The sequence below is a fragment of the Elephas maximus genome, chromosome 24, assembly GCF_024166365.1.
Source record: "Elephas maximus indicus isolate mEleMax1 chromosome 24, mEleMax1 primary haplotype, whole genome shotgun sequence".
Lineage (NCBI taxonomy): Eukaryota > Metazoa > Chordata > Mammalia > Proboscidea > Elephantidae > Elephas > Elephas maximus.
Window position 1 is genome coordinate 18,451,806 of NC_064842.1, and position 24,589 is coordinate 18,476,394.

General features: G+C 48.7%; 1 protein-coding gene across 2 annotated transcripts in view; it reads right to left on the bottom strand.

Annotated features, from left to right (window-relative positions):
* The window catches only part of KIF26B (kinesin family member 26B), a 573,188-nt gene that overhangs the window by 9,070 nt on the left and 539,529 nt on the right, over positions 1 to 24,589 (bottom strand). For both annotated transcript variants that reach the window (XM_049868602.1, XM_049868603.1), the window contains 4 exons: positions 21,423 to 21,585; positions 16,784 to 20,207; positions 3,291 to 3,493; positions 2,602 to 2,752 (listed from right to left, as the gene is read on the bottom strand). In XM_049868602.1, coding sequence (XP_049724559.1) covers positions 2,602 to 2,752; positions 3,291 to 3,493; positions 16,784 to 20,207; positions 21,423 to 21,585 — 3,941 coding nt within the window. The remainder of the gene's footprint in view (positions 1 to 2,601; positions 2,753 to 3,290; positions 3,494 to 16,783; positions 20,208 to 21,422; positions 21,586 to 24,589) is intronic.

The window sequence follows — 24,589 nt, forward strand, 5'->3', positions numbered from 1 at the left end:
TGTTGTTTTCAATTCATCTTAAAGAAATAATCTGTATTTCCCTTTCATCTAGCCTCCTGTTCCTTCCCTTTCTCTGGATCAAAACATCACTGATTTCTGACACGAACAAGAGAAGAAGGAAATGATTGTTTCCCGGAAGCTTCTAAACACATATGTACTGATGTTTAAGCTTGTTCCAGTCCTAGGAAAACACGTGACTTTGTAAGATGAAGACAATTTTCAAGCCTGCCTTGGGCATAAACAGCTCTCAAAAACTAAAATCCTAATAGACATGGTGAATATGAAGGAGAATTGACCAAATGGACAGCCCCCAGGATCTTGGAGTGTCTGGAGATTCATGAAAAAGGAAAGGGGTGTCCTTGGGTGGGAGAGAAATAAGCATCATGCCCGTGTTTGCACAGGGTCAGGTAAAAAAAAAAAATAAACGAGTTACTGTTGAGTTGACTCCAACTCACAGCGACCCCATGTGTATCCAGAGTAGAATTGTGCTCCATGGCTGAATTTTAAGATGTAGATCACCAGGCCTTTCTTCCGAGATGCCTCTGGGTTGATTTGAACAGCCAACCATTTGGTTAGTAGCTGAACCTGTTAGCCCTGTGCACCACCCAGGGAATCCATGCTGTCAGGCAGTGTTGACGCACTCATCGTGTCTTGTCAGCCCATCAGTGCCTTAGATGGAAACGTCTTACAGACGAAGAGTTCCTGTCTTTGTCCTAATTTCTAATACAGGACTGAACTCCATGCATGGCGCAAGCAGACACAAAGGAGTTTGGTTGAACTCTGGAGTGACAGCAATAATAACGACGACCAGACATTGCGCTTGCATCACGTGCCAGGCAGTGTAATAGTAATATGCACGTGACCACTAGTATGTTACTGAATCTTCACAACAACCCTACGAAGTAGGCTCTATTATTTTTCCATTTTACACTTAAGGGAACTAAAGTTCAGAGAGGTTAACCTTCTCATCCAAGGTGCCAAAGCCAGTGGTAAGTAGGAAAGCCAGAGTCTAAAACAAGTCTGTATTGACTGTGGTCACAGCCACACGATATTAGAACTCAAAACTGTAGAGTATGCCATAGCTTCCTGATAGCTCATGTTATCTAACACACTTGATCCTCACAGAAACCCAATGAAGTACCCGGGGAAGATGTTACTGTCTCACTCTTATAGAAAAGAATCTGCTAGAAAACAGACTGGTGTAAGAGGCTGGGCCCAGCCAAGAGGCTGACAAATTCTGTCACTTTCTTCTTCACCTAGTACAATTTCACTATTTTTTTTTTAATTTTATTGTTAAAATTTAGATATTTAACACAACAAAGTTTAAAAATTAGTTAAATATATATAATCAGTTATATATATAACTAATTTGCTCTGTAAACTTTCATCTAAAGCATAATTAAAAAAACATATATATATAGCAAAACATTTTAACCACTTTTTAGTGCACAGTTCAGTGACACTGCCTTCACCATGTTGTGCCCCATCACCACTATCCATTTCTCAAAAGTTTTTCATCCCCCCAAACACAAACTCAGGATTTTTTTTAAGCAGCTTCTTTGGAGACCATCCAATTAAAACTGCTGGCACTTCACAAGGGAACTTTTTAGGGTGATAAAAATGTTCTTCATTTTGAATCTTTTACTGTTAAATGGGTATAGACATTTGTCATAATGCATCAAACTGTACATTTAAAACGAATGTATTTTATTGTATGTACAGTATACCTCAATAAAGTTAGTTAAAAACAAAAACAGCAGCTTTTTTGGAACTCAGACCTCAACTTCCAGGCCCTCCCTGACTGCTGCCTGGCCAGGTTATGGTGAGAGACCTATGGGGTGTGCAGGCGGAAAGGGGCTAGAGAGAAGGAGTGGGTCATGGGTCATGCAGGATGGAAAAGGGAGGAAAGGGGAAGTTTAATGAAAGTAATATATTGTATTCCACAGACCACGTCTTCCAGCATTGGGTCCCATACCAATGTCATGTTTGGGGCAGGATCCGAGCTTTATTTTGTGGTAAATGGAATGGCTAGGAACAAATAAATAAGAGACAATTGAATCCGTCTTTCAAAGAGAGCAAAATTGTCCTGAGTGGTTATTAGATAGTTACTGTCATTCTGAGCTTGCTATTAAATGGAAATAACACCGTGCAATTATTTTTTCACTCAGAAATGTTTTTCTTGCTCTCTGGGTTCTTTGTGAGGCTTTTGTAGGACTGCACACTCTACCTTATTAAGATCTCTATAAATTCTTGTCTACTTCAGGCTAGCCATGCAGTGCGATTTTGTGACCTAGGAGCTCATATGTAATACAGCCTTTATGTCTGCATGATCTCCTCCCACACGCAGGGGAAAAAAATCTCATTTTCAGGTGCTTTGGACTGAGACACATAAGAACTAATCTTGCAAGTGTGATATTCACCAGCCCTCGGCTGTCCCCACCCTCAGTGTGTGGCCCCAGGGTAAGCAGCATTGCTCACTCAGTCCATCGTCTCCCTTTGATGGGCTTGGCATACCCTCAGATTCAGAAATGGTCTAACCCTGGTTAGGGGCCAGATGGGGACCACGTTCGTCACACAATGGCAGTGAACCCCGGGCCTTACATTCACTCAGCCATTTGTTGGGGTCCAGCATCAGATACTGCTTGGTCATCTCCAGCTCCTTCATCAGCCATTCATACTTGGCCCGGACCTCCGCAATCCTCTGCTGGCGATGCTCCAGGATTTTCAGTTTTGCGTTGAAGCACACAACCTCCTAGGGCACAGACAGAGGAGGAGATGGGGTGGGGAGAGAAGAAGAAAACGACCATCAGCTTGAAGGTAGCCCACACAACCTCTTCTCAAAAGTAACTTACGAGTGTGGTAGTTGGGAAAGGAGCAGGTTGGGGGAAGCTTAGACGGGACCTGAGGATCTCAGCCAAATTTCTGCCTCAGAGGACTCAACCACAGGGTGGGAATATCACAGGCCTGCCTTAAATGGTAAAGGCAGGAGGTGGTCCAAGCTGGACAAATGCTCCTCTGCCTGGGGTCTGAGGCCTCAAGACACACAGCCAGAAGATGTCCGAAACAGCTAGCCCCTGGCCTTTGAGCCTTTAAGACATTCTATGCAGAGAAACACCATCCTCTCTGAAGTCTCTGTGAGACCCTTCTGCTGGAGGGAGCTGCTGCCCCCCACCCAGAAGCCCAGTGGGGACGTCTCTCTGGGCCTAAACCACCTTCCGCAGCTCACCGCCTAGCACCTGGCTTGGGGACCTGTGGGGGACTGCCACCATGTGGGGACGAGATGGCCTCACCTTGCTGTTGCCCCCTCGTCTCCGCTGCAGCCGCTCCACGTCATCAATTTCATAGACTTTAATCTCAAAAGGTTCTCCCAGGCCCCTCTGGGTGCTGCGCAGGGGGCCGTCCACCCAGCGGACCCCGGTGCTGTTCGCGGGCTTTCTTACAGGCGAGGAGGTGTCAAGGGACAACGCTGGGATAAGCCTCCGTCTCTGAGAACCTAAGTGAGGGTTAAGCCCAGAGTTAACTACTTGAATTTCAACCTTTGATGAAAGGGATAGGGCTATGACAAGCACCCTGGGACCTGTGGCTGAGCTGGGTTTGAAAGACTCCAATTTCTGGCCACCCTCCTCAAGTTTAATCCCTTGAACTGGCACTTAATCTTTATCCCCAGGAGCTCTGGAAAATCCCTGCCTGTACCTTGAGCACCACCTCCCAGTTTTCAGCCACACACACACACACACACACACACACATCCCCAAAAAGCAGCAGCTGTCGAGTTGACTCTGACTCGTGGCGGCCCCATGTGTGTCAGAGTAGAACTGTGCTCCACAGCATTTTCAATAGGTGATTTTTTGAAGGTTGCCAGGCCTTTCTTCTGAGGTGCCACTGAGTGGACTCCAACTACCAACCTTTTTGACTAGCAGCTGAGAGCATTAACCGTTTGCACCGCCCAGAGACTCACATGAGAAATATCTGTGTTGTTATTTGGGGTTTTCTGTCACTCACAGAAAAACCTAATCCTTACTAACACACACACAGCATCTTATTTAATTCTCACAGAAGAGAAAACTAAGGTACAAAGAACGCAAGTAACTTGTCCAAGGTCTCAGTATTTTCTAATTAAAATAATATCGGATAATAACGGTTTTGTCAAAGGATGTGTTACTAAAAACCACAGAATCTGACACATCACAGGTACCCATCGAACATAAAGATCTTTTGAATGTCTGTCTTCAAGGAGCTCGTAATCTATTTGGGGAGGTAACTTAGGAGCTGTAGGTGGAGATAACATGCTGGTTTCTGGCCTCCGGGAGAGGTCTCTGAAGAGGACTGTAACCAGCCATCACCCGCAGGACCAACAGTGGCAGGAGCCCATGGACCCAAGCACCGTTCTGGTGTCTGGTAGTTCTAAGTGCAGCCACGGCTTTGGCCTTCTGAGCACAGGGTCTTATACGTCATCTGTGTCTGAAAGAGAAGTTGCCTTTTGCTTTGGGAAACCACCGAGTGTTTGTTCCACTTGTTCTGGCACTGATCCCAGTGGGAGGGTGCAGTGTCTCTCAGCACCTGGCTCCTTGGAAGTGCAGCCAAACCAAAAACAACCAAAGCTGTTGCCAGCGAGTCCATTCTGACTCATGGAGAGCCATATGTGTCAGTAGAACTGCCCACAGATTTTCTTGGTTGTAATCTTTGCAGAAACCGACTGTCAGTCCTTTTTTCCGTGGTGCTGCTGGATGGGTTTGAATCGCCAGCCTTTTGGTTAATAGACAAGAGCAAACCGTCTGCACCACCCAGGGACCTCAGGAAGAGCAGCAGGGCCTGTTAAAAGGCTAGGTCTTGAGGCCACCTCAAATAGATGCTAGGCTAGGTCTTGGTGCTAGCGCCTGAGACACCCCCACCTAGGAGTTTCCTTCTGAGGGAAAGGGCATCGAGAAGGCTTGTTTTCTTCTGGGAAGGAAGGTGGCGGGGAAACACGATATACCTCCACCAGGTTTGTCCTGAAACTGAATGGAACCTAATCTAACTCCGAATGATATATGATCCCCTCCTTAGTTTAACTAAAGAAGGTGAAGTTTGCCTGAATCCTTCCCTAAGAGCACTTAGTGTTTGGGCTTTGTCCGATTCTGCTTTTAAATAGAAGAGCCCCATCCAAAAGTAGGATTTGAGAGAGAAGAGCGAGAGCAAGAGAGAGCTCACACCTCTGTGAGAAGGCAGCACTGAGAAGCTGGAAGACTGCAACAGCCTCTGCAGCTCCTCTGAAGGACCTGATGGACACTTGTGTTTATTACGGGCTTTACACGGCTAGAAGCACCAACCCTTACAGTACCGTTCATAATGGTACTGCTTGACTCTCAGGAGCAGTGGTTAGATGCATACTGGTAAGAACCCTGGAGGAGTTAATACCCTCTCTTGTCCAGTCTTCCCCCCGTCCTCCTTTTCCGCTCCTCCCCCTATTCCAGCAGACTGAGTACTGAGGCAGTGGGACCCGCTTGGCCTATTGACACTTCCAGAAAAAAAGACATTGTACCCTTCTCCAACTTTAAGAGATCTAGTCACTGCTAAGGAAAGCTTAAAGCGCCACAACCTCACAGAGAAAAAGAACCAGACTTCTTAGGTATAGAACAAGGGAACCGACACCCAGGGCTACCTTCTCGCTAACTATTCTAGGGAGTTAGGCAAGTACAAAGCCATTACCTGCTCCGGGCAGTGGCAGCTGGAGCGGGTCTCTCACTCAAGGTCTTCAGGGAGATAAGGGGGAATTCTAAGTGCAGTTAATCTTCTCTACAAAGGTACCATGCATTCTAAATTCCTTTGGTTTCATATCAAATCTCACTTTTTAGAGCCCAGATCTTCATTTTGTATCCACATGTACACACACACACACACACACAGAAACACACAAAGCCATGTTTATTTTTCAACGAAGTGCAGACACTGATTTATAAAACTAAGAAACCTCAACTATGGGAGAAAAGCAAATGTTGTCTCCTTAGTGTCCAAGACATTTACCATGGAAATGAACCAAATAATTGCTTTTTTAATCAGTCTGATCAAGCTAGTTGACTTTGAGCGAACCACTTTGCCTCCCTGCGCCTCAGTTCCAGCTTCTGTAAACTGGGATTATCTGCAAAATGTCTCCGGGAGCAGAGTAAGGATGAGCACGTGAGGGAGAGTGTTCGGCTCCTCTGGCTGACTGAGGAGGAGTGTGAAGAAACAGTGAGGCACGTGATCGTATCTCAGGTGAAGACTGTGGCTTTGGAGACCCTTTGTCTAGGCTACAAACAGTCTTGAAGTGGCTCCTGTCATAGTCTTTCTCTGGGTTTGATAAATGTATATTCAGACGGTAGAGAGGGTGACAGGCCTCCACCTCACCTACCCTGACTCTGAGGACAGGGTCATGAAATAGTCCCACTAAGACTGAAGTCAATAATGTAATGGGGTATCTCAGGGCTTGAGCCCAAGCTAGGTGCCCTTGGGCAATTCAGACCTGTTTCGGCATTTCTGGAATGGCTCTTCCAAGAATCTGTCTGTATGAGAAGTTGGGGAGGAACTGAGGAGAGACATGGCATGGGATGGTGTACTGACGATCTATTGCTGTATAACAAATTACTCCAAAATCTAGCAGCATAAAACAGCAAACATCTATTCTCTCACATGTTTCTGAGGGTCAGGAATCTGGGAAATGGCTGAGCAAGTGATTCTGGTTCAGGCTCTCTCAAGAAGCTGCAATTAAGCTGTCACGTAGGGCAGCAGTCATCTGAAGGCTTGATTGCGGCTGAAGGATCTACTTCCAAGTTCATGGCCATGTGGACCTATTCATGACACAGCAGCTGGCTTCCCCATAGTCAGTCGTTGAGGGGTCGAGTAAGAAAAGGCACCCAAGATGGCAACCATGGTTCTTTCATAGCCCAATACTAAAGTGACACACTACCACTGCTGGTTTATTCTACTGGGCACACAAACCAGTGCTGATACAATGTGGGAAGGACCACACAAGAGTGTGGATGCAGGAGGAAGCGGTCACTGAGTTCATCTTGGAGCCTGGCTAGTACAGATGGGACATGCTCAGATGGGAGCAAGGGCTGCCCTCTAGTTCCCTCCGCTACCCACTCCAGGGCATCCTGGATGGGAGTGAGGATCACCTTAAATGGGGAGAGAGAAAACAAACCTGGCTGGACAGCCACATTTCACTGGGTACAAGAACTTGCTAGGAATATCCCAAAGGCTACCTAGTTTCCAATGCCTTCTCTCCATGTCATTCTGAAATTCCTCACCAGACCAATCTCTCTCAAGATGGGAAGTGAGTGCCTAACGTAGAACTTGTGTTTTAGGGACGAGGCATAGCTTCCAGTGCATATTAATGACGATTACCTTGAATTTTCAGTCAGTTTCTTGAATTTGGTTTCCAGTAAAGAAATTCCATGAATGAACTGACATCCTCCAGCTCTTGAGTCTAAAACCAAGGAGCCCTCCCTGACCTGCCAGCTCCCACCAGGAGCACACCGTGAGCCTTGCTTAGGTGCTGATGGGGAAAGCTGAGTTTGGTACAGGGGAACGTGTCCAAGGCTAGTGAAAACCAAGTATAATAACCTGAAGGAGTTTCACCAGCACAGGAACAGTAGTGCCAACATGCCGTCCATCATGACCATGGGTCCCAGGGCCAGGCCCCTGCATAAATCAAGCTTCCCAGATCTTTTGCATGCTTCGTTATCTACCTGGCAAGCAGACGCCACTCCAGGTGCTTGAAGCTTCCAGCTCTCTGCTGAGACAGTCTCTGCTGGTGACCACTGCCTGGCAGGCAGCTGTTGGACCAGGCAGCACTAGCTGGGAAGAGGCCATGGTGGAAGCACCCAGCCTTGCAGAAGCTTTGTAGGATCCTGCCTGACGCTGCTGTCTGATTGAGATCACACATCCCGAACTAGCCTCTTCAGTGGCCAACAGGTCAGCACTCCTTCCAACTCACCCCCTGCTCATCAGCCCATGCTCAGTGCAGACATGTGCAAGTCAAGTGTGTAAAAAAACACTGGTGCTGATAACTGCCTGCATAGCTTTGCTGCTTGAAATGGCCCAGATGTGACCTGAGAAAGGCAGGCTGGTATTTTAATGAAACATCCAACCAGGCCCACTCCCGCTACACAGAGCTGAGCTCACTCTCCCCCTCCCCATTCCAGGCCTTGCAACGCCACAGACATCGCAGTTCATCTCACTCCGTTCCCGGCTGCACTGAGGGCCCCAGGTGGGAAGTCTGATACCAGGATGTCAATTTTTAATGCCAAAAGCCCAAACATAAGTGTTCATATTGAGTCTGAAGATGTTGCCACTGAGGTCAAGTGTCAGGAAACCCAGACTGGCTCTTTGAAGCCTGGGTCTCCCTCACTCCTGGGAAATATGCTTCTGTCCATTCCAGCTCCTACCCCTAAGAAGCCACCATCTTCGGCTTTCTTCCCCACCCCCTACTGTCTTCCTTCTGCCTCAAGACTTGGGCCCTAGGAAGATGGTGAATCAAAAAGCATAAAGTATTAATGATGAAAGGAACCTCAGACATCAGAGATGTGTGTGAGAAAGAGAGAGGGAGAAGGAAGGCATTCAAGAAACACAGTGGTCACTGCTTCATGAAAATCGGAAGGAAGTTGCTTGCTAGCAGATTGAAGGAGAGAGAGATATATCACGAATGTGTGTAATTTTAATTGAGATTTTCAAAGAGAAGCACGCTCCATGGTCCCCCAGATGAATGATGATGATGATGATGGTATTACTGCCTGTTGCAGTGTTTTAATTGATCCAGTAAAAATTTCCCCAAACCAGAGATGAGAATGGAGCAGATGCCCCAGCGCCACCCAAGTCTCCTCCTGACAGAACTTGAGCTTCCCTCTGGGGTCTACTCTAAGGAGCTTCCTCGGTATCTGAAGGAGTCAATTCTTTTCCATTTTTTCCCATCTGCATATACAAGGTTCTCTCATTCTGAACCTTTCCCATCTGTCTCTAGGTCGATGCTTTTAGGAACACTCTGGAAATCTTAAGTCTGCCAGCAAGCACCTTGCCTTCCTCCCCGTTTTCATTAAGCCAATGACCACTGTGTTTCTTGAATTCATTAAAATGAAATAAGAATGTACCAGAGAACCAAAGGCACAATAAGGCAAACATGGAGCATTCCACCCTTGTAAGGAGTAATTTGTCACAGACATTTACTCAGGGAATGTAACCTGGTATCGTGGGAGCTTAACCCAGTATGTTCGGCAAATGACAACCTGCAAGGGAGGCTTGTCCACGAAGAACCTTCCCTGCGAAATATCTCCTGCTTTCTCATAGAGACCGTATCTCAGCAATCTGAAGCTGTGTCTTGTGAGGTAGCCCCAGGAGACTTCCAACCTCAGGGCAAGGTGGGGAGATTCTCCCCAGGCTGGTGACAAAAGGGTGCTCAAACAGTCAGCTAGGAAGTCCCATCCCATCTGTGCCTGTGTAAGGGAGGGCCTGGGGGGTGTTTTGTGGATAATTAAACACACAGGGTGCTCTGCTGGCTCATGATGCTGGAAAATTCCCAGTGTTTAGCTGACTAGTATCTAATGATTTTCAAACTTAGCAAAGAGATCACAGTGGACTTATCGCTCAGTGGCCACTGCTTATTTTGGTCATTAGCCTGTGTGATTCGAATCTCCTTCCTGGGGTGTTTTCTAACAAACAGCTCTGTAGATTGGGATACAGGAGGCTTCTCAGAAGATATTTCTTTCATCTCTTCAAGGTAAGAAAAAAACACAGCTCCTTCCAGGTACCTCCTAGGTGTCTATAGTAAGCACTGCAATTTGAAGGGATGGTATGTAAATCCAGTTGTATGAGCAATAATTGAATGTGTTTATTACACCACCCGCCTGTCAGTTTGTTGTACTGTGGTGGCTTGCGTGTTGCTCTGATACTGGAAGCTATCTGTGCCATTGGCATCTCAAATATCAGCAGGGTCAACCACGGACAGGCTTCAGCAGAGCTTCCAGATTAAAACAGACTAGAAAGAAAGGTTTGGTGATGTAGTTTTGAAAATTAGCCAATGAAAACCCTATGGATCACAACAGAGAATTGTCTGATATAGTGGGGAAGATGAACCCCTAGGTTGAAAGGCATTACATGATAGCTGTAACAACGGACTTGAATGTCGTGAGATGTTGGAGGACCAGGCAACTTTTCATTCCGTTATACTAAAGTCACCGTGAGTTGGAGCTGACTTGATGGCAACTAAAAACAACGTATTTATTAGGAATGAGAGAATGATAGAAAATGACCATGCAGATAAAATTCTGGTCAATAGGGATCTTTGATATTTATTCTTCCCAATTCTCGCTAGTAATTCAATAGTCACACAAGTGTAGCTTATATATATCTGCCCCACCCAGCCCCCTTTCTGCAGTTTCCAACTTCCTGTCCTGTCTCTCGTCCTTGCACCCACTCATCCATCCATTCAACAAGCACACATTAAGATTTTCTAGGTGTGACAGAATCTGTTTCACTCTTAGTGGTCACTAAAGGGAGAAATCTATTAACTCGTTCATGACCTCCCCTGGTATTTGTATAATCAGGTATCCTTGTAGTGAAGCAAATCTCTTCTGTAGTCACTTCATTTCCTTTTACCCTCTCCCTCCCCCAACCTTCCTATTCAGAATGTTGTTCACCCCAGTAATACTCTGTTACCCACAGTAATACTCTATTATGCAGAGTAATACTCTGTGCCAAATCTGAAGTAATAGTAACAATTTATTCACATTTATTTTATATCGTATGTACCTCCCTAAGGAGCCCTGGTGGTGCACTGGTTAAAGCTATCAACTGCTGAGTCAGCAGTTCGAAACCACTAGTGGCTCTGTGGGAGAAAAAAATGTGGCAGTTTACTTCCACAGAGACTTACAGCCTTGGAAACCCTATGGGGTCGCTATGAGTCGGAATCGACTAGACAACAGTGGGTTTGAGTTTTATAGCTCCTAGGGGTTAAAAGTCACCTAGCTTTATTTTTAAAAAGTTGTAGATGTTTTGTTCTTCTTTATAAGAGTGCTTCAAGTAATTAAGAACAATCAGATTCTTTAAGCTGTCTTTTCTTTAGATTCACTAATGTCATCTCCTCTTTTTTCTTTTCCTGTTGGCCTTATCTTATAAAGCTCCTTTCATCGTATGCCCCTCCTCTAGATACTCTCTAATGTATCTTTGAAAGGTAATTTGTTACCTCACTTAAATACATAATCTTGGTGTTTATGTATAATTATAGCAGTGAAGGTCCCTGAGTGGCACAAACGGTTTAAACTTTGCTACTAACCTAAAGGTTTGTGGTTCGAACCCACCAGACAGCACCATAGAAGAAAGGCCTGGAAATTTGCTTCTGAAAAGATTACAGCCAAGAAAATCCTACGGAGCAGTTCTACTCTGCAGCACATGGGGTCACCACGAGTCAGAATTGACTCAACGGCAACAGGTTTGGTTTTCTTCTTACAGTGATGAAATCTAGTTAAGGGCAAAAGGTGCAGTGAAGGATGTGGCTGGGAGGCTGAGCCCTAGGGTGCTCTGTGGACTCAGCCTCGATCCATGACCCTGGGTCAGCCCTGGAGGCGTGGGTCTGAGGGAGGCATCTGTCTGTACAGAGAGACCTCATGCAGCTCTCTCAGGACTCTGGGCCTTCTGCAGTCCTAGCCATTGAGGAGGGCGGAAGTGCCGCTCATGCTAAGACAGCGCTAAAGACTAGGCCATCAGTCAGTGATGGTGGCTCGGCACGAAGGGAAGGGAAGGCACTGGATTTGGTGCTTAGGATGACAAAAGAAACAGAAGACCAGGTTCAACGTTTAAGGCACTTGTCACCCAGAGGACAAGATATGGAGAATACATAGAAAGGAAATACAAGCTAACATTTAGGACCAACTGCCAACCAATCAACCAACCAATCCGTGAATCAATCCAGGACATTCAAAGCTAACCTGCACCTGGCAAGGTGCTGGGTGCCAGGCTGACTCAATCAGGCACAGCAGGCCTTGTGTCCAGGCAGATCAAACCCTGGGTCCACCCCAGAACCAACATGCTCCCCAAGGTCGTTCTCTGTGGGCAGACCCTCCCTCTCTCCTGGGGGTCCGTGGGTGCTGGATTCCACTAGACCTGGTCTGCCTGCAGTGGGAATGAACTTCCTTCAGACCGAGGTGCTGATCTAATGTTCAGACTTCCCAGCCAGCCCGAGAGAAAGAAAGAGAGGGGAAAAAAAGCCAAGAGGGTAACACACAGAGTTGAGAATAAAATTTGAGGGGCCGTAGGAAGAAGATACAGAGTAGCTGGGGAGACTTCACACATGTGAAACAAGAGGGATGCTCTAGTGTAAGACTTGGGGGCTCAGGGCGGGGGCTAGGGTGATGCCACATGAGATGAAACTATAACCGATTAATACCTTCTCAGCAACTTACACACACATGAGCCAGGACAGACAGTTGCTCCCACCGGGGCTGATTGTCATCACTAATTCATGGTTATACACTACATGGAATTTAGTGTCACTGACCATGGAGAGGCTGGCAAGGAACTGTGGGTGGATCAATGAAAATCCATCGATCAAAGCAACACCAAGCTTCCCTCACCTTATATCAACTGTCTCAATCAAGGGCCTATAATGACTCCCCACTGCTAACTATAATCATTCTTATTATAGTTGGTAAACATTCAAAGTATAACTTAATCTGGGTTTGTAGTCTGTCATCTCTCATTATATCCATTAAGAAAATTCACTTTTTTGAGTTGATCTCCCCATTTGGTCCAGAGGCCGGGCTCATTGCTGCCTCTGAGCTGTGTCTACAATGCCCTTCGTCCCCTTGGCCTATCCCAATGAAGCATCCGGCAAGGCATGCCTCAATCCCAATGTTCTCTGCAGCTTCCTGCAACTGTTCTGACTCCCAGGGATCCTCCTTCTGTTAAACCCTTCTGACACTTCTGTTTGCCCCACACTACGCAGCACTTGGTTCCATGCTTTCTGTCTTTTCTCACCAATTAGATTACAAACTTCTTACAGTGATCTTGTCTTCTATACTGCACCCTCCATTCCCTGCCCCCCCCACCTTTGAAACTTCCCTATCACCCAGCTATAGGAGCAGAAAAGATGCCTCAAAAATGCTGAAAAATTGAGAATATATCCCACTGACTATGGACCATCTTATGGGAAGGATGTCACATTACCACCAATTATCTTTATTTTCATAGTTTTATATGATGTGAGCAGCAGAGAGACCATGGTGGTTATCTAGCAACCCCCTCACTTTACTGTGACATGAGAAAATGGAAGACCAGAGAGTATAGTTATTCCCTACATGACACACAGCTCACCATCCAAGACTCCTGCTTTCTTGCATAATCTCCTCACTGCACCATGCTATGGGCAATGGAATGAGCCCAGTTTCGTGTACCTTCCATCACCGTGGGATGCCAGGAATGGTTCTGGAAGGATGAACTGTTGTCACGTCTGGTTGTTTCTATTGTTACGTGTACTACAGAGCACTCAAAGAGCTCAAGGTCATCTTCCCGGCAATACAATTGTAGTTCATTTTTACTAAGGACATAACTAACCATTAACATTTTCCAAATTCAAAAACAATCTCAGATAAAAAATAACTGCCCGTCTCCTCCGGAGTCCCAAAGTTCTTTAGTAATTAATAGAATCTAAAAAAAAAAAAAATTTTTTTTTTTACTTTAGTCATCTAGCTAGGAATTTCCTTTAAGGAGTTTTATGGGTTCTCTTAAAGAAGTTCCTTTTGATTTATGTTGACCATGTCTGACAGCCAGCATTTCTCTTAATAATAATCATAAATAAGCGAGACAAGGTCACCTAACCTGAAAGGAGCATATCTCCACTGCCATATCCATTATGGAGGCCTGGATCTACGGCAGCTGGTCACAGGGCTCTAATGCTCTTGGCACTCTGTATTAAACCCCATCTCTAACACCAGCCCTGGGGCTTTTGTTTTACACTGGCTCCCTCCAACAGCCCTATCTCACATGTGACCCTGAGATGACAATGTTTATGAAACGAGGTAGCACCAAAGCAAGGACATGTGCGCAGCCTGCTGTCCACCTCCAAGCAGTTATTTGTATGCATTTTTTTTTTTTTTTGCAATTATTCTTCCTCTTTGCTCCAGTGTAACAGCTAAACCAAAACATGAAAGTCTTGTGAAAAAAGAGTGAGAGATATTGAAATCAAGAAACAGGTCGGTAGATGGAAGGCACTAAATTAGAGTCCAGGAAAGCATTTTGTAACACTAAAATTCATATGACTGTGTAGCAAATGTCATATAAAAATCTGGACTTCGAAGACCAAAACTGAAGAGTTCATAATAAGAAAGCTTATCAACCAAGAATCAGGAAGGCCAGCAGATTTTTGTTTTCCATGAAGGCTCTGGCTTAGATGAACTTTCTTGTTGCTGTTAGTACAATGCATTTAGTTCAATACACTTCAATGCCCTTAGCCCTGGAAATAGGGAACAAGCAGCTTTTAGGCTATACTGAATGGCTTTTCATTTTCAACTTGCCTTATCCAGGGCTCCTCTCCAAGGTCTGCTGCTTAGACCCTAAGGGGGTGAGGGCACTGTGGGGCACTGTCAAAGTGCATCAAAGAATAAAACATACACCATCTGGGATATAAAGACGTCAGGGTCTGACAGCCAGGAGGATTCCTGGGCATGCTTCAGGTGTAACGTCATCACAGCCACGTTTCATGGTCTATGATGGGGGTGGGCAGATAGGCTATCTAAATCATACCGTCTGTGTATGTAAACCTGTGTGACTGCACAGTCCCTTGCATTTGATTTCTTTCATTCAAGGAAGACAAATGGTTTATGATATGCGTGAACCACAGCCCTTATGTTTGGGCTGGAACATTCCATAGCTTGTGCTTGCCTACGACGGGAGGAGAGGAAAAAGCAGCCCCGTGGGTGAGAGGAAAGGCCTGTGCGGCAGCAGCTGGAGCAGCAGCTGGAGCAGCAGCTGGAGCAGGAGAGGGAAGGCCCACCTCTGGGTCTCACCCCATCTTCTAATTCCAAAATAAGCTGAGGGCACCAATATTCTGCAGGGGGGAATGGTTTCTGAGGTTTCTCAGAGAGCCTAGGGTTCTACGAAATACTCTGGGGCCACAGAACGGAAAAGGACAAGCCCAGAAGGCAGGACGCCATGCCAGGCTCTCTTCAGCCAAGGCACAGAAGTGCACGTGGGGCTTTGCATGAGGTGTGGTTTCATTCGTTAGAGTTGTTATGTTTGTGAATAAGTCAGGGCAATTCTTTGGAGGCTTATTTAAGAGCAGAGATGATTCCAGGGAAAATTCTAAAGTAGCGCAATTTGTCGTTGGTTTGTTTAGCTTTCTTTTTCTCTGTCTCCTTTTCTCCCTACTGTCCTTTCACCTCATCTACCCCATGGCTAGCAGGGCTACCAGCTCTGACCTAGGCCTCCTTTTCTTTGCCCATCAAAACTTACTGTCACATTCACCCAAACTCATTAACAAGCCAGTGGGTTTTATACAAGGAGCCCTGGAGGTGCAGTGGTTAAGCACTCGGCTGCTAACTGAAAGGTCAATGGTTTGAACCTGCCAGCTGTTCTGTGGGAGAAAGATGTGGCCGTCTGCTTCTGTAAAGATTTACGGCCTTGGACCCTCTGGGGCATTCTACTCTGTCCTACAGGGTTGCTATGAGTTGGAATTGACTTGATGGCGATGGGCCTGGTTTTGGTTTTTTGGGCTTTAGACGTTAGTCCTTCTGAAGTATTTACCTCCTGATAGGAGATGGCAAACTTCCCCCAAAAGCATGCATTGTAGACACTGCGGTGGGCATGGGCGATCTGTGCTCGAGTGCACTATATGCATGTGAGTGCATGTGTGTGTGTGTGTGCATGCATGTGTGTGTGCAGGATATGTGTGCGTGTGTGTGTAGGCATTTCAGACACTGCAGTGCGTACGTGCGGTCTGTGCCGGAGTGTACTGTATGCATGTGAGTGCATGCATGTGCATGTGTGTGGGCTATGTGTGTGCATTTGTGTATGTATAGGCTTTTTAGACACTGTGGTAGATATGTGTGGCCTGTACTGGAGTACCCTGTATACATGTGTGAGTACATGCGTGTGTGTGCATGTGTAGGATATGTGTGCGTGTGTGTGTGTAGGCATTTCAGACAGTGTGGTAGGTAAGTGGAGCGTGGGGTACACTGTGTGTGTGTGTGTGTGTGTGTGTGTACATAAACGATTCCCAGGCCTTGTGGCAGGCATGCATACATGACTGTCTGTGGGGGTTTGGGGTGGGGAGTGGAGGAAGGTCCTCTCCCATTGCTCTACCCATGAGACAAAATGTTCTGCCTCCGATGTCCCAGAAGGAGACTGGTGGTTCTGTGAGGCTATCAGCCCCACATACAGGTTTCTGCGGCCACTAGGTCAGGAGGGTGGCTACCTTAACCTGACCCCGCAGAAAGTGCTAAACAGTAGCATTCTTGGTCCTGGAACAGTTTAAACCCCAGGACGGAACCAGACAAAGCCAGCTTCCTCTGACAGCCGTGAGAACACAGCCAGCACCCATTTCACCATGCTGATGACCAAAGGGCATGAACAGCTTTAGAGGAACGATGACGAAACCACCAGTCAGTTTTTTGGCAGTAAGACCCCCTTGTGGCTTCTGTTCCCAGCTGACATGTATCAGACTGGGGAAGTGAAAGCCCCGACCCATTCAGGAGCCGGGCCAATCCCCACCCGCACAGCTCAGGGGGCAGTGGGGTCTGGGCAGCCCCTTCCTGCCCCTGGACTGAGGGAGGCCTACCTGAATTGGACCGTTTCTTTGGAGTTTTGAGGCTCCGGCACCTCCCGCTGAGGGAGCTGCTGTTCTCGCTCATGGAGTCCTGGGTGGAGGAGGCACTGCCTGTGGCCTCGCTGTCTCGCATCATGCTCTCGTAGCCGCTGCTCCCGCCGCTGTGGTAGAACAGGGCCGTCTTCCCCATGGCCGGCGGGAGCTCCCCGCTCAGCACGCTGCTGTTGTCGCTGCCGTGCCCACTGCTGCAGCGGTGCGGCTTGCGCGGAGGGGTGATTTTGCTGTAGGGCGAGGGCAGCACGTGCACGGACGCCGAGGCCTTCTCCTCCCCGTGGCCGCCACGCTCCTCCGCCTCCGGCCCAGGGCGCGGCTGCAGCGCTCGGGGGCCCGCGCTGCCCTGCAGCAGCTCGGAGATGCGGCCGTTGACTGCTCGCAGGGGCAGCTTAGATGCCAGTCCTGAGCCGGAGCCCCGGTTCCTGCTGAGGGATTGGGTAGACCAGGACATGTGCTTCCCGCTAGGGGGCAGGTTGGAACTCTGGCCCACGGACTGTGGCAGGGATTTGGTGGAGAAGCTAAGGGTTTTGGTGGTGGAGGTGGACAGGCTCCGTGCCTTGGGGCTGGCCAGGAGGAGCTTGCTCACAGCGGAGATCTTGGACTGGCTGGCCTTGGGCGAGGCTCCGGCAGACTGGGTGGTCCCCAAGTTGGTTGTTGAGGCCCCTGCGCTGCGGCCCGGGCTCCGTCCCGTGCGTGGCATGGTGCTGTCCTTGCCCGCGTGTATCCGGGAGCTCATGGAGGACAGGCTCTCAGCCCTTTCCAGCGAGAGGCATTCGTAGTGGCTGACTGTCGTCCTGCCCAGAGAGTTGGTCCGGCTGGCCAGCTGCTCCAGTTTGGCACTGAAGAGTTTGCTGCTGCTACTAGCATCCTTCATTTTGCTGCTGGACTCATCTGGGAAGCTGGCCAGGAAAGTCGCTGGTTGGTTCAAGGGGCTACTGGTACTGCTGCTGCAGGCGCTGTGCTGAGGGCTGGCCCGGTTCTTCTGGTCCAAGCTGGACTTTCGGACAGGGGGCAAAGGGGGGGTCCCTTTGGGCCGAGCCAGGACGCAATGCTTGGGTGAAGCCACCTTCCTCTCCAGGGTCGCCTTTGAGGGCTGGGCACCCAAGGTGATGCCAATGCCGTTGGTCTCAGCGGCACAGTGGTAGAAGAGGCTGTCCAGCCCCTCCTGTCTGTTGGCCTTCTGAAAAGCCCTAGGGAGGCTGCTGGATTTCAGGCTCTTGTTGGAAGGCACAGGGCTCTGGGTGGCCAAGTTGGGCACGGCCATCTCACAGCCATCCACAATCCTCCGGCAGTTGTCACCCATGGGGGAGGCAGACACCTCCCCACTGCTGCTGCTGAGTCTGTCACCAGCACTGGACTTCCTCTCCTGCTCCTGCTCAGGCCCAGCCTCCGGCTTTGTGGGGCCAGACCCAGTCTCATACCTAATCCCTTCATTAGGATAAGCAGTCTCTTTTTTCACCTCCTCTTCTCGCTTTAGCCAGGGGTCTTCAAATTTCATCTCTTTCTTTGCACTGGTGTCCTGGTTCTCCTGGGGCTGGGCTGCTTTGGGGGCTGCAGTGACAGAGGCAGTGGACATCTCAGTCTCCTGGACGTTCAGGGGGCCCATGGCAATGCAGGGGTAGACAGTGATGTTGGTCTTCATGGGGATGTACCCTTCACAGCGACCCAGATTGGCCGTATTGGAGATTGTGACCATGGCTTTGCCCAGGGTCGATATCTTACAGGCTTTGATGGGAGTGGCTTTGTTAAAAGCCTCTTCCCCCATTTCAGACAAGATGAGCACATTGTCAGGGCCCACCTTGGGCTTCTCTCTGCACACCATGGCAGCATTCTGGATGCTGCTGACAAACTCCGAGGCTGGTGGCTCAGCCATGGCTTCCCCGTGCCCGAAGCACGTCTGGGCTATAAAGCTGTGGCATGACTGCTCACCATCACTGCCTGTGCTCATCTCGCTCAGCCAGGAGCTGATGGAGGAGCGCCGGCTCCCAGAGTCCCGGGCCTTCTCGTCCAGCGCCAGCTTTGGGAGGGGCAGGAACTGTGTGATGCTGACCTCCGAGACAGAAGCCATGTTTGAGTAGCACTCCAGGTCCTCACTGATGCTGCTGATGATGCTGACGGGCCGGGAGCCAGATGCCAAGGCCTGCACGGAGCAGTCACTGTTGAAGCTGATGATGCTGGTGGGGCGGTCACTGTCCAGGACCCCACTGATGGTCAGCTCCTCTACCAGCGTAAACACCAGCTCGTCCTCACCGTTTAGCTCCAGGGGCTGCTGAACCGTCACGGTTGTGGTGCTCAGGATCTCCTTCTTCGACTCAGGAGAACTTGCTGCCGGATGGTCGTCGTCAAAAGAGGCTTCAGGGAATCGTTCACTCCCAGCAGACATGGATTTCTTCAAAATCTGGGGGCTCATTCCAACTGGGGGGGTTCGGACCTCAGGCTGCAGCAAGGACTCACTTGACACCATGCCGGAATCCTTGCTCAGGGAAGGCAGGGGAGCAGGAGAGGGCAGGACCCCCTTCTGGGTGTAGACTTTGCATCTCTGGGAAGGAGAGCTGGGAGGCTTGTACTCCGCGGTCTTGGACAGGCTGGCGATGCCCAGCCGGGGGGAGCCCATTGGCCTGGGCTTGCCTTCCACGAAGCCACAGGAGTTCAGGCTTTCACGGCTGCTCTGGAGGCTGGGGCTGTGCACCAACTGGGAGGAGCAGTGCTGGCTACTGCTGCTGCCCGGGATGCTCCTGGGAGAAGCAGGGTTGGGGCTGCTGGTGAGTGCTGCGGCCAGGACGGGAGAGTGATTCTGCTGTATCCTGGAGGCTGGGAGCTCAGCGCCTTCTCTCTCAGTCAGCTGGTCATCTGACCCATTGTCTTCCTGATCAGACTCGGAGAGTAAGTTGGCCCCAGCTGCCTGGCTTAGCGAGGGGCATTTGCTTGCTTGTTCTGCCCCAAACCGGACAGGCAGCTCTTCAAAAGGAAACTTACTGGGCTCTTCACTGCCATCGATGCAATCTAGCCTCTCTTGCAGCTCGGCAAATGTGTTGCACTTCAGGCAATCCCTTTCTGACTGGCTGGCAGTGGCCTCTCCTGCCTCCGTGGGCCGGCTGTCGCTCCTGGTCTTCTGCAGGGCCGGCACAATGGGGACAAAGTCGGGGGGCCCCTCGTTGTCAGTAAGCTCCTTGTCGGAGAGGGCTGTGCCATTAGGCCCAATATAGATGACTGTGTCGCAGGACTGCTCGCTGCTGGAGGAGTAGTCGGGGTCACTGGACAAATGAGAGATTGGGAAGTCAGGGTCCACCGCATTCCTGGTGTGGAACGGTCTCAGCTGGGTGGGCCGGCGCATTCTGCCTTCTTCACAGGAGCTCTCTCCCCCAGAGGAGCTCGATGTGTACTGTGGGTGAGAGGAGGACAGTTAGAGTGCGTGAGCCAGCAACATGCAGCAAGGGCTGGAAGCAGGTGACCGGACATAGGTTACTAAAGGCCACCTTGGCCCCCTGGGTATAGGCCATTATTTGCGGTGTCCATGCCAGTGTGCCCACCTTTTCCACATCACAGCTACACCTACAAATGTAACCCCAGTCTGGAACACTGGGAGAGCAGAGAGCATACTCATACATTGAGGCAGCCAGCCCAGGCCCCACCTGGCCACCCAGAGGCTGAAGGCATCTCTAATATGGTGCCCTCAAGCCATTTGGGGCACCCTGTGGCACAAAGCACTAGTTAGAAAGCTCTGTTTTATACAAAAAAACCAGACCACTTGCCACTGAATCGATTCTGACTCATGGCGACCCCACGTGTGCTGAGTAGAACTGTGCTCCATAGGGTTTTCAAGGCTGTGACCTTTCAGAAGCATATCGCCAAGCCTTTCCTCTAATGCATGTCTGAGTGGCTTCAAACTACCAACCTTTAGTCAGTAGTAGAGTGCTTAACTGTTTGTACCACCCAGCTGCTGCTTTATACAATGGAGGTACAGAAAGAAAAAAAAAAAAGTCCCACATGTCACCAGCTATCTTGGACCTGAGCAACCACAATCTTGACTGCTTCAAACACTCTTGCCATACCACCACTACCCTGGTTTTGCTGCCTAGTAAATAAGCCCTGTGATTTAGAACAGGCTCTTAGTATCTGCCTGAAACCATTGAATTAACCCAGCAAAACCCAGCAGAAGGAAAAATGACTCCCAGAAATGCAGGAGGAATTAGGGCCATGTGAGCAAGGGGTTAGTAATCCTCTTTGGAGCCAAGAAGTTGGACACTACGTCTACATCAGACTGAGACAGGCAAGAGGAAAACTGTGGCTATTTCCCATCCCTCCCAAAATTTTCACCTCCAAGTGGTCATACATTTGTCACATGTAAAGTGGACCATGTATGTGCTCCCCACAGCAGGTGGGATGACCGTGGAAAGCACCAGCTCTGTGGAGAGGACAGACCAGGAGTGATGCTGGGTCATCCAGAAGGTTTTCAGTCCCCGAGGTGCACATGGAGCCACTCACACATGCCCCTGGCACGTGGGGACTGGAAACACTGATTGGCTCTTTCTGACGCTGTACCAGGGCAAGGCTCCTACAGCACCTTTATGCACCCTGTCCCATGCAAACTCCTTACCTTCGTCTTCTTCTTCTTCATCCTCAAGACTCTCGATGCGATCTGGATGGTGGACAGGGTTTCTGCGTAGTTCCCCGCCGCCGACGAGATGTGAGCGATCATGGTCGTGCGGCAGTTCATGTTCCCCAGGGATTCCCGCAGCAACATGGTCAGCTTGCTGTCCCTGCGCAGCAAAGTGAATTAAGGCTGCATTAGTGGGCCATGCTTCATGTTGGCTGTCAGGGTATGGCTTCAGGTCTCCGTGTGGCTTTTTGTTGTTGTTGTTGGCAATTTTTTTTTCCCTCCATTTTTTAATGGCATACTAATTAGCATCATTTTCCAGCATGGGGCTATTTGTAGTTGGCAGCTGAGCAAGTGCTTCTAACCCCAAGGATGGAATTCATGCAAAACACCTCCCTTGGCACCTGTGTCCCGGCTGTGGCGGGTACTCCTACGTGTCTGTGCGTGTGCATACGATATGGCACATAATGAGGCCTGGGAATAGAAACGAGGCAAAGGGATCAAGAGAAAATGCCTTCGTAACCAGGGATTCGGCCTGCTTGCTGCACACATGGTCTTTCTCTAGTTTTGCCCACATGCAGTCCCTGCAACAGACAGCAGTCACCCAGCCAAAAGCCTGCACTGATGATCTGTATGTTTATAGGACATGCAAAGTTTCTTCTGTCAAGGAGCTGCGACCACTTTGTTGTCACTGTCTCTTAACTCTCATACTTTTACTAGTGGTAAGGAAGGAACAGACATCTGTACTCTGATTATAAGTGCAGAAACGCAGGCAGAGGCCTAAGTGCTCAATCAGCAACAGAAGGCAGAACTTTCTAGAATGGCCTCCTCTGGGGACTTTGCAGGATCTGTGTGTGACCGATGAGGCCACGGGGTCTATGAATGGTGTTTTAGGCTTTAAAAATTTGACCTGGAGGAATGAATGGCTTATGTTTTTCCATCCTTATACTTGCCCCACCACCTCCTATCAGTCAGTTTGTTGCACTGTGGTGCCCACCCAGGGTAGACAGGTTTCAGCAGAGTTACCAGACTTAGACCAGAAAGAAAGGCCTGGCAATCTACTTCCAAAAAACAGCCAATTAAAACCCTATGAATCACAACAGAATACTGTCTGATACAGTGCTGGAAGGCACTCAAAATACACAGTGGCTGCAGCAATGGGCTCAAACATACCAATGATCATAAAGACAGCACAGAACTAGGCAACATTTTGTTCTATTATACATAATGCTGTTATGAGTCAGAGCCCACTTGACAACAGCCAACAACATACTTGCCCCAAAGTTCCTCCTGCCTTGCTTTTAAAAGGCCTCTGCTTACTTCATCAACCTGTATCCTCCTGACTGCTGCCAAATATCATTTCTTCTCTGACCCTTAAGGCTGAGATGCCCCCTTTGCTTTCTGTGCCCTGTGTTTGTGTGTCTATGTTGTGTTTATGATGCCAGGTGAGAAGGGTTTGTCTTCACATTTGTGCCCATGTCCCCCATTGGACTATGAGCCCCTTGAGCCAGCCACCCCCGCCTCGCAGAGCTCCCCACAGAGGGCCCATCCAGCTCAGTGGACTGTGTGAGATGCCGGCCACCACCAGCAGAGATTAGGCTGTGGAGAAGGGAGGAGCGGTTTCACACATGATCTGCGTCAGACTTGTAGGGAAAAGCCTGTGCCAGAAGAGCAGTAGTTTTTCTTTCCCTCTGGGACCAATAACGTGTCAGTTTGGGAAAACTGGGCTTACTATGGCTTAGTTCCAGGGCAATTTAAAAATATATCAGGGCTTCCTTTCAAGCATAACAGTCAGCGATGAAAGTGGTGGGAGGGAGAGGTAAGGGGGTGCGGGGCAGGAGCAAGGCCTTGCTGTAAACACTGAGCACCTTTCAAAATATAGCCAACAAGATGGCACAGACACTAGCAGAGCTGACAAACAGACAGCGGAAGTCAAGCTCCATCCCAGGCAGATATTCCCTGAGGAGGCACTGTAGCTGACACGCCTGGGACTTCGTCTTCAATAGGGGAAGCAGAAGATAGAGTCTTCTGGAGGTTATGCTGCGATCATATACTAAGGAGTTCCCGATGATACAGCTTGTTAATCAACTGTACTGGATGGTGGCATGCACCACGTCCCCATGTGACCCTGAGTAAGTCCTCAGGAAAAGATGCCCAAGACAGAGTAAAAGGGTAAACATTGTTGTATCAAGCTGTTTGCCCTGTGTGTTTCCACATGGTTCCCCATTCATGAGTCAATCATATGGACAAATATTTCAAAAAAAAAAAAAAGAAAGGTCACACTGTTGGAATAAGTCACAGCATGTATGTTGCTTAGCAACTAGCATTGTCACTCTTCTGATAGAAAGACAGTAAAACTGCTGCAAGGCTCACACGAGCCCCCCTGGACTCTACAACATGCCCCTGTGGGAGTCAAAAAGGTGGACATGAAGCTTTGGCTTTTCTAGCCTCAGGATGAGCCTTTAACTTGGATTTAACCCAGGATCCTTGGTAAGAAAATAAAACTGTTTTTCAAAGGGTTTCCAGGGTAACCATCAACACAAACTCAGCCCAGATCTTTGTATCAAGACTGAAGCAAAGGGAAGAGAAGGGCCCAGTGTAGAGCTGCTAGCCTGGCTCTGGCCGCTGAGCCAGGCTGGGCAGAGAGTTAGAGACCCAGGGCCGTGTGGGCAGAGGCCTGGATGTGGAGGGCAGGTGGCAGGAAGGGACTGGTGATAGAGCAGAGCTGACTGGAGTCTGGGGGAGGACTGTGCCACACGCTCAAGAAGCCATATTTTGCGTACACATATTCCTCTCTCCTCTACCCTGACCACACACATTTTTTTAAATGATTTTTGGAAAAATGTCTTGCTTTTTTAAATAAGTCAACTCTTTTATTAGATATAGCAAGAGAACAAAAAAAAAGAACAGGATAATTAACAAATCTTAATAATTAAAAGAAAAAAAATGCAAGAGCATGTAGTACTCTAGAACAGGGCTCAAAAAACTATAGCCTGGAGGCCATATCCAGCCCACTGCCTGTTTTTGTCAATAAAGTTTTATTGGAACACAGCCACACCTATTTGTTTACATATTGTCTGTGGCGGCTTTCCCATTACAACAGCAGAGTAGTTGCAACAGAGGCTGTATGACCTGCAAAGCCAAAAATATTTACTATAGAATAAGTC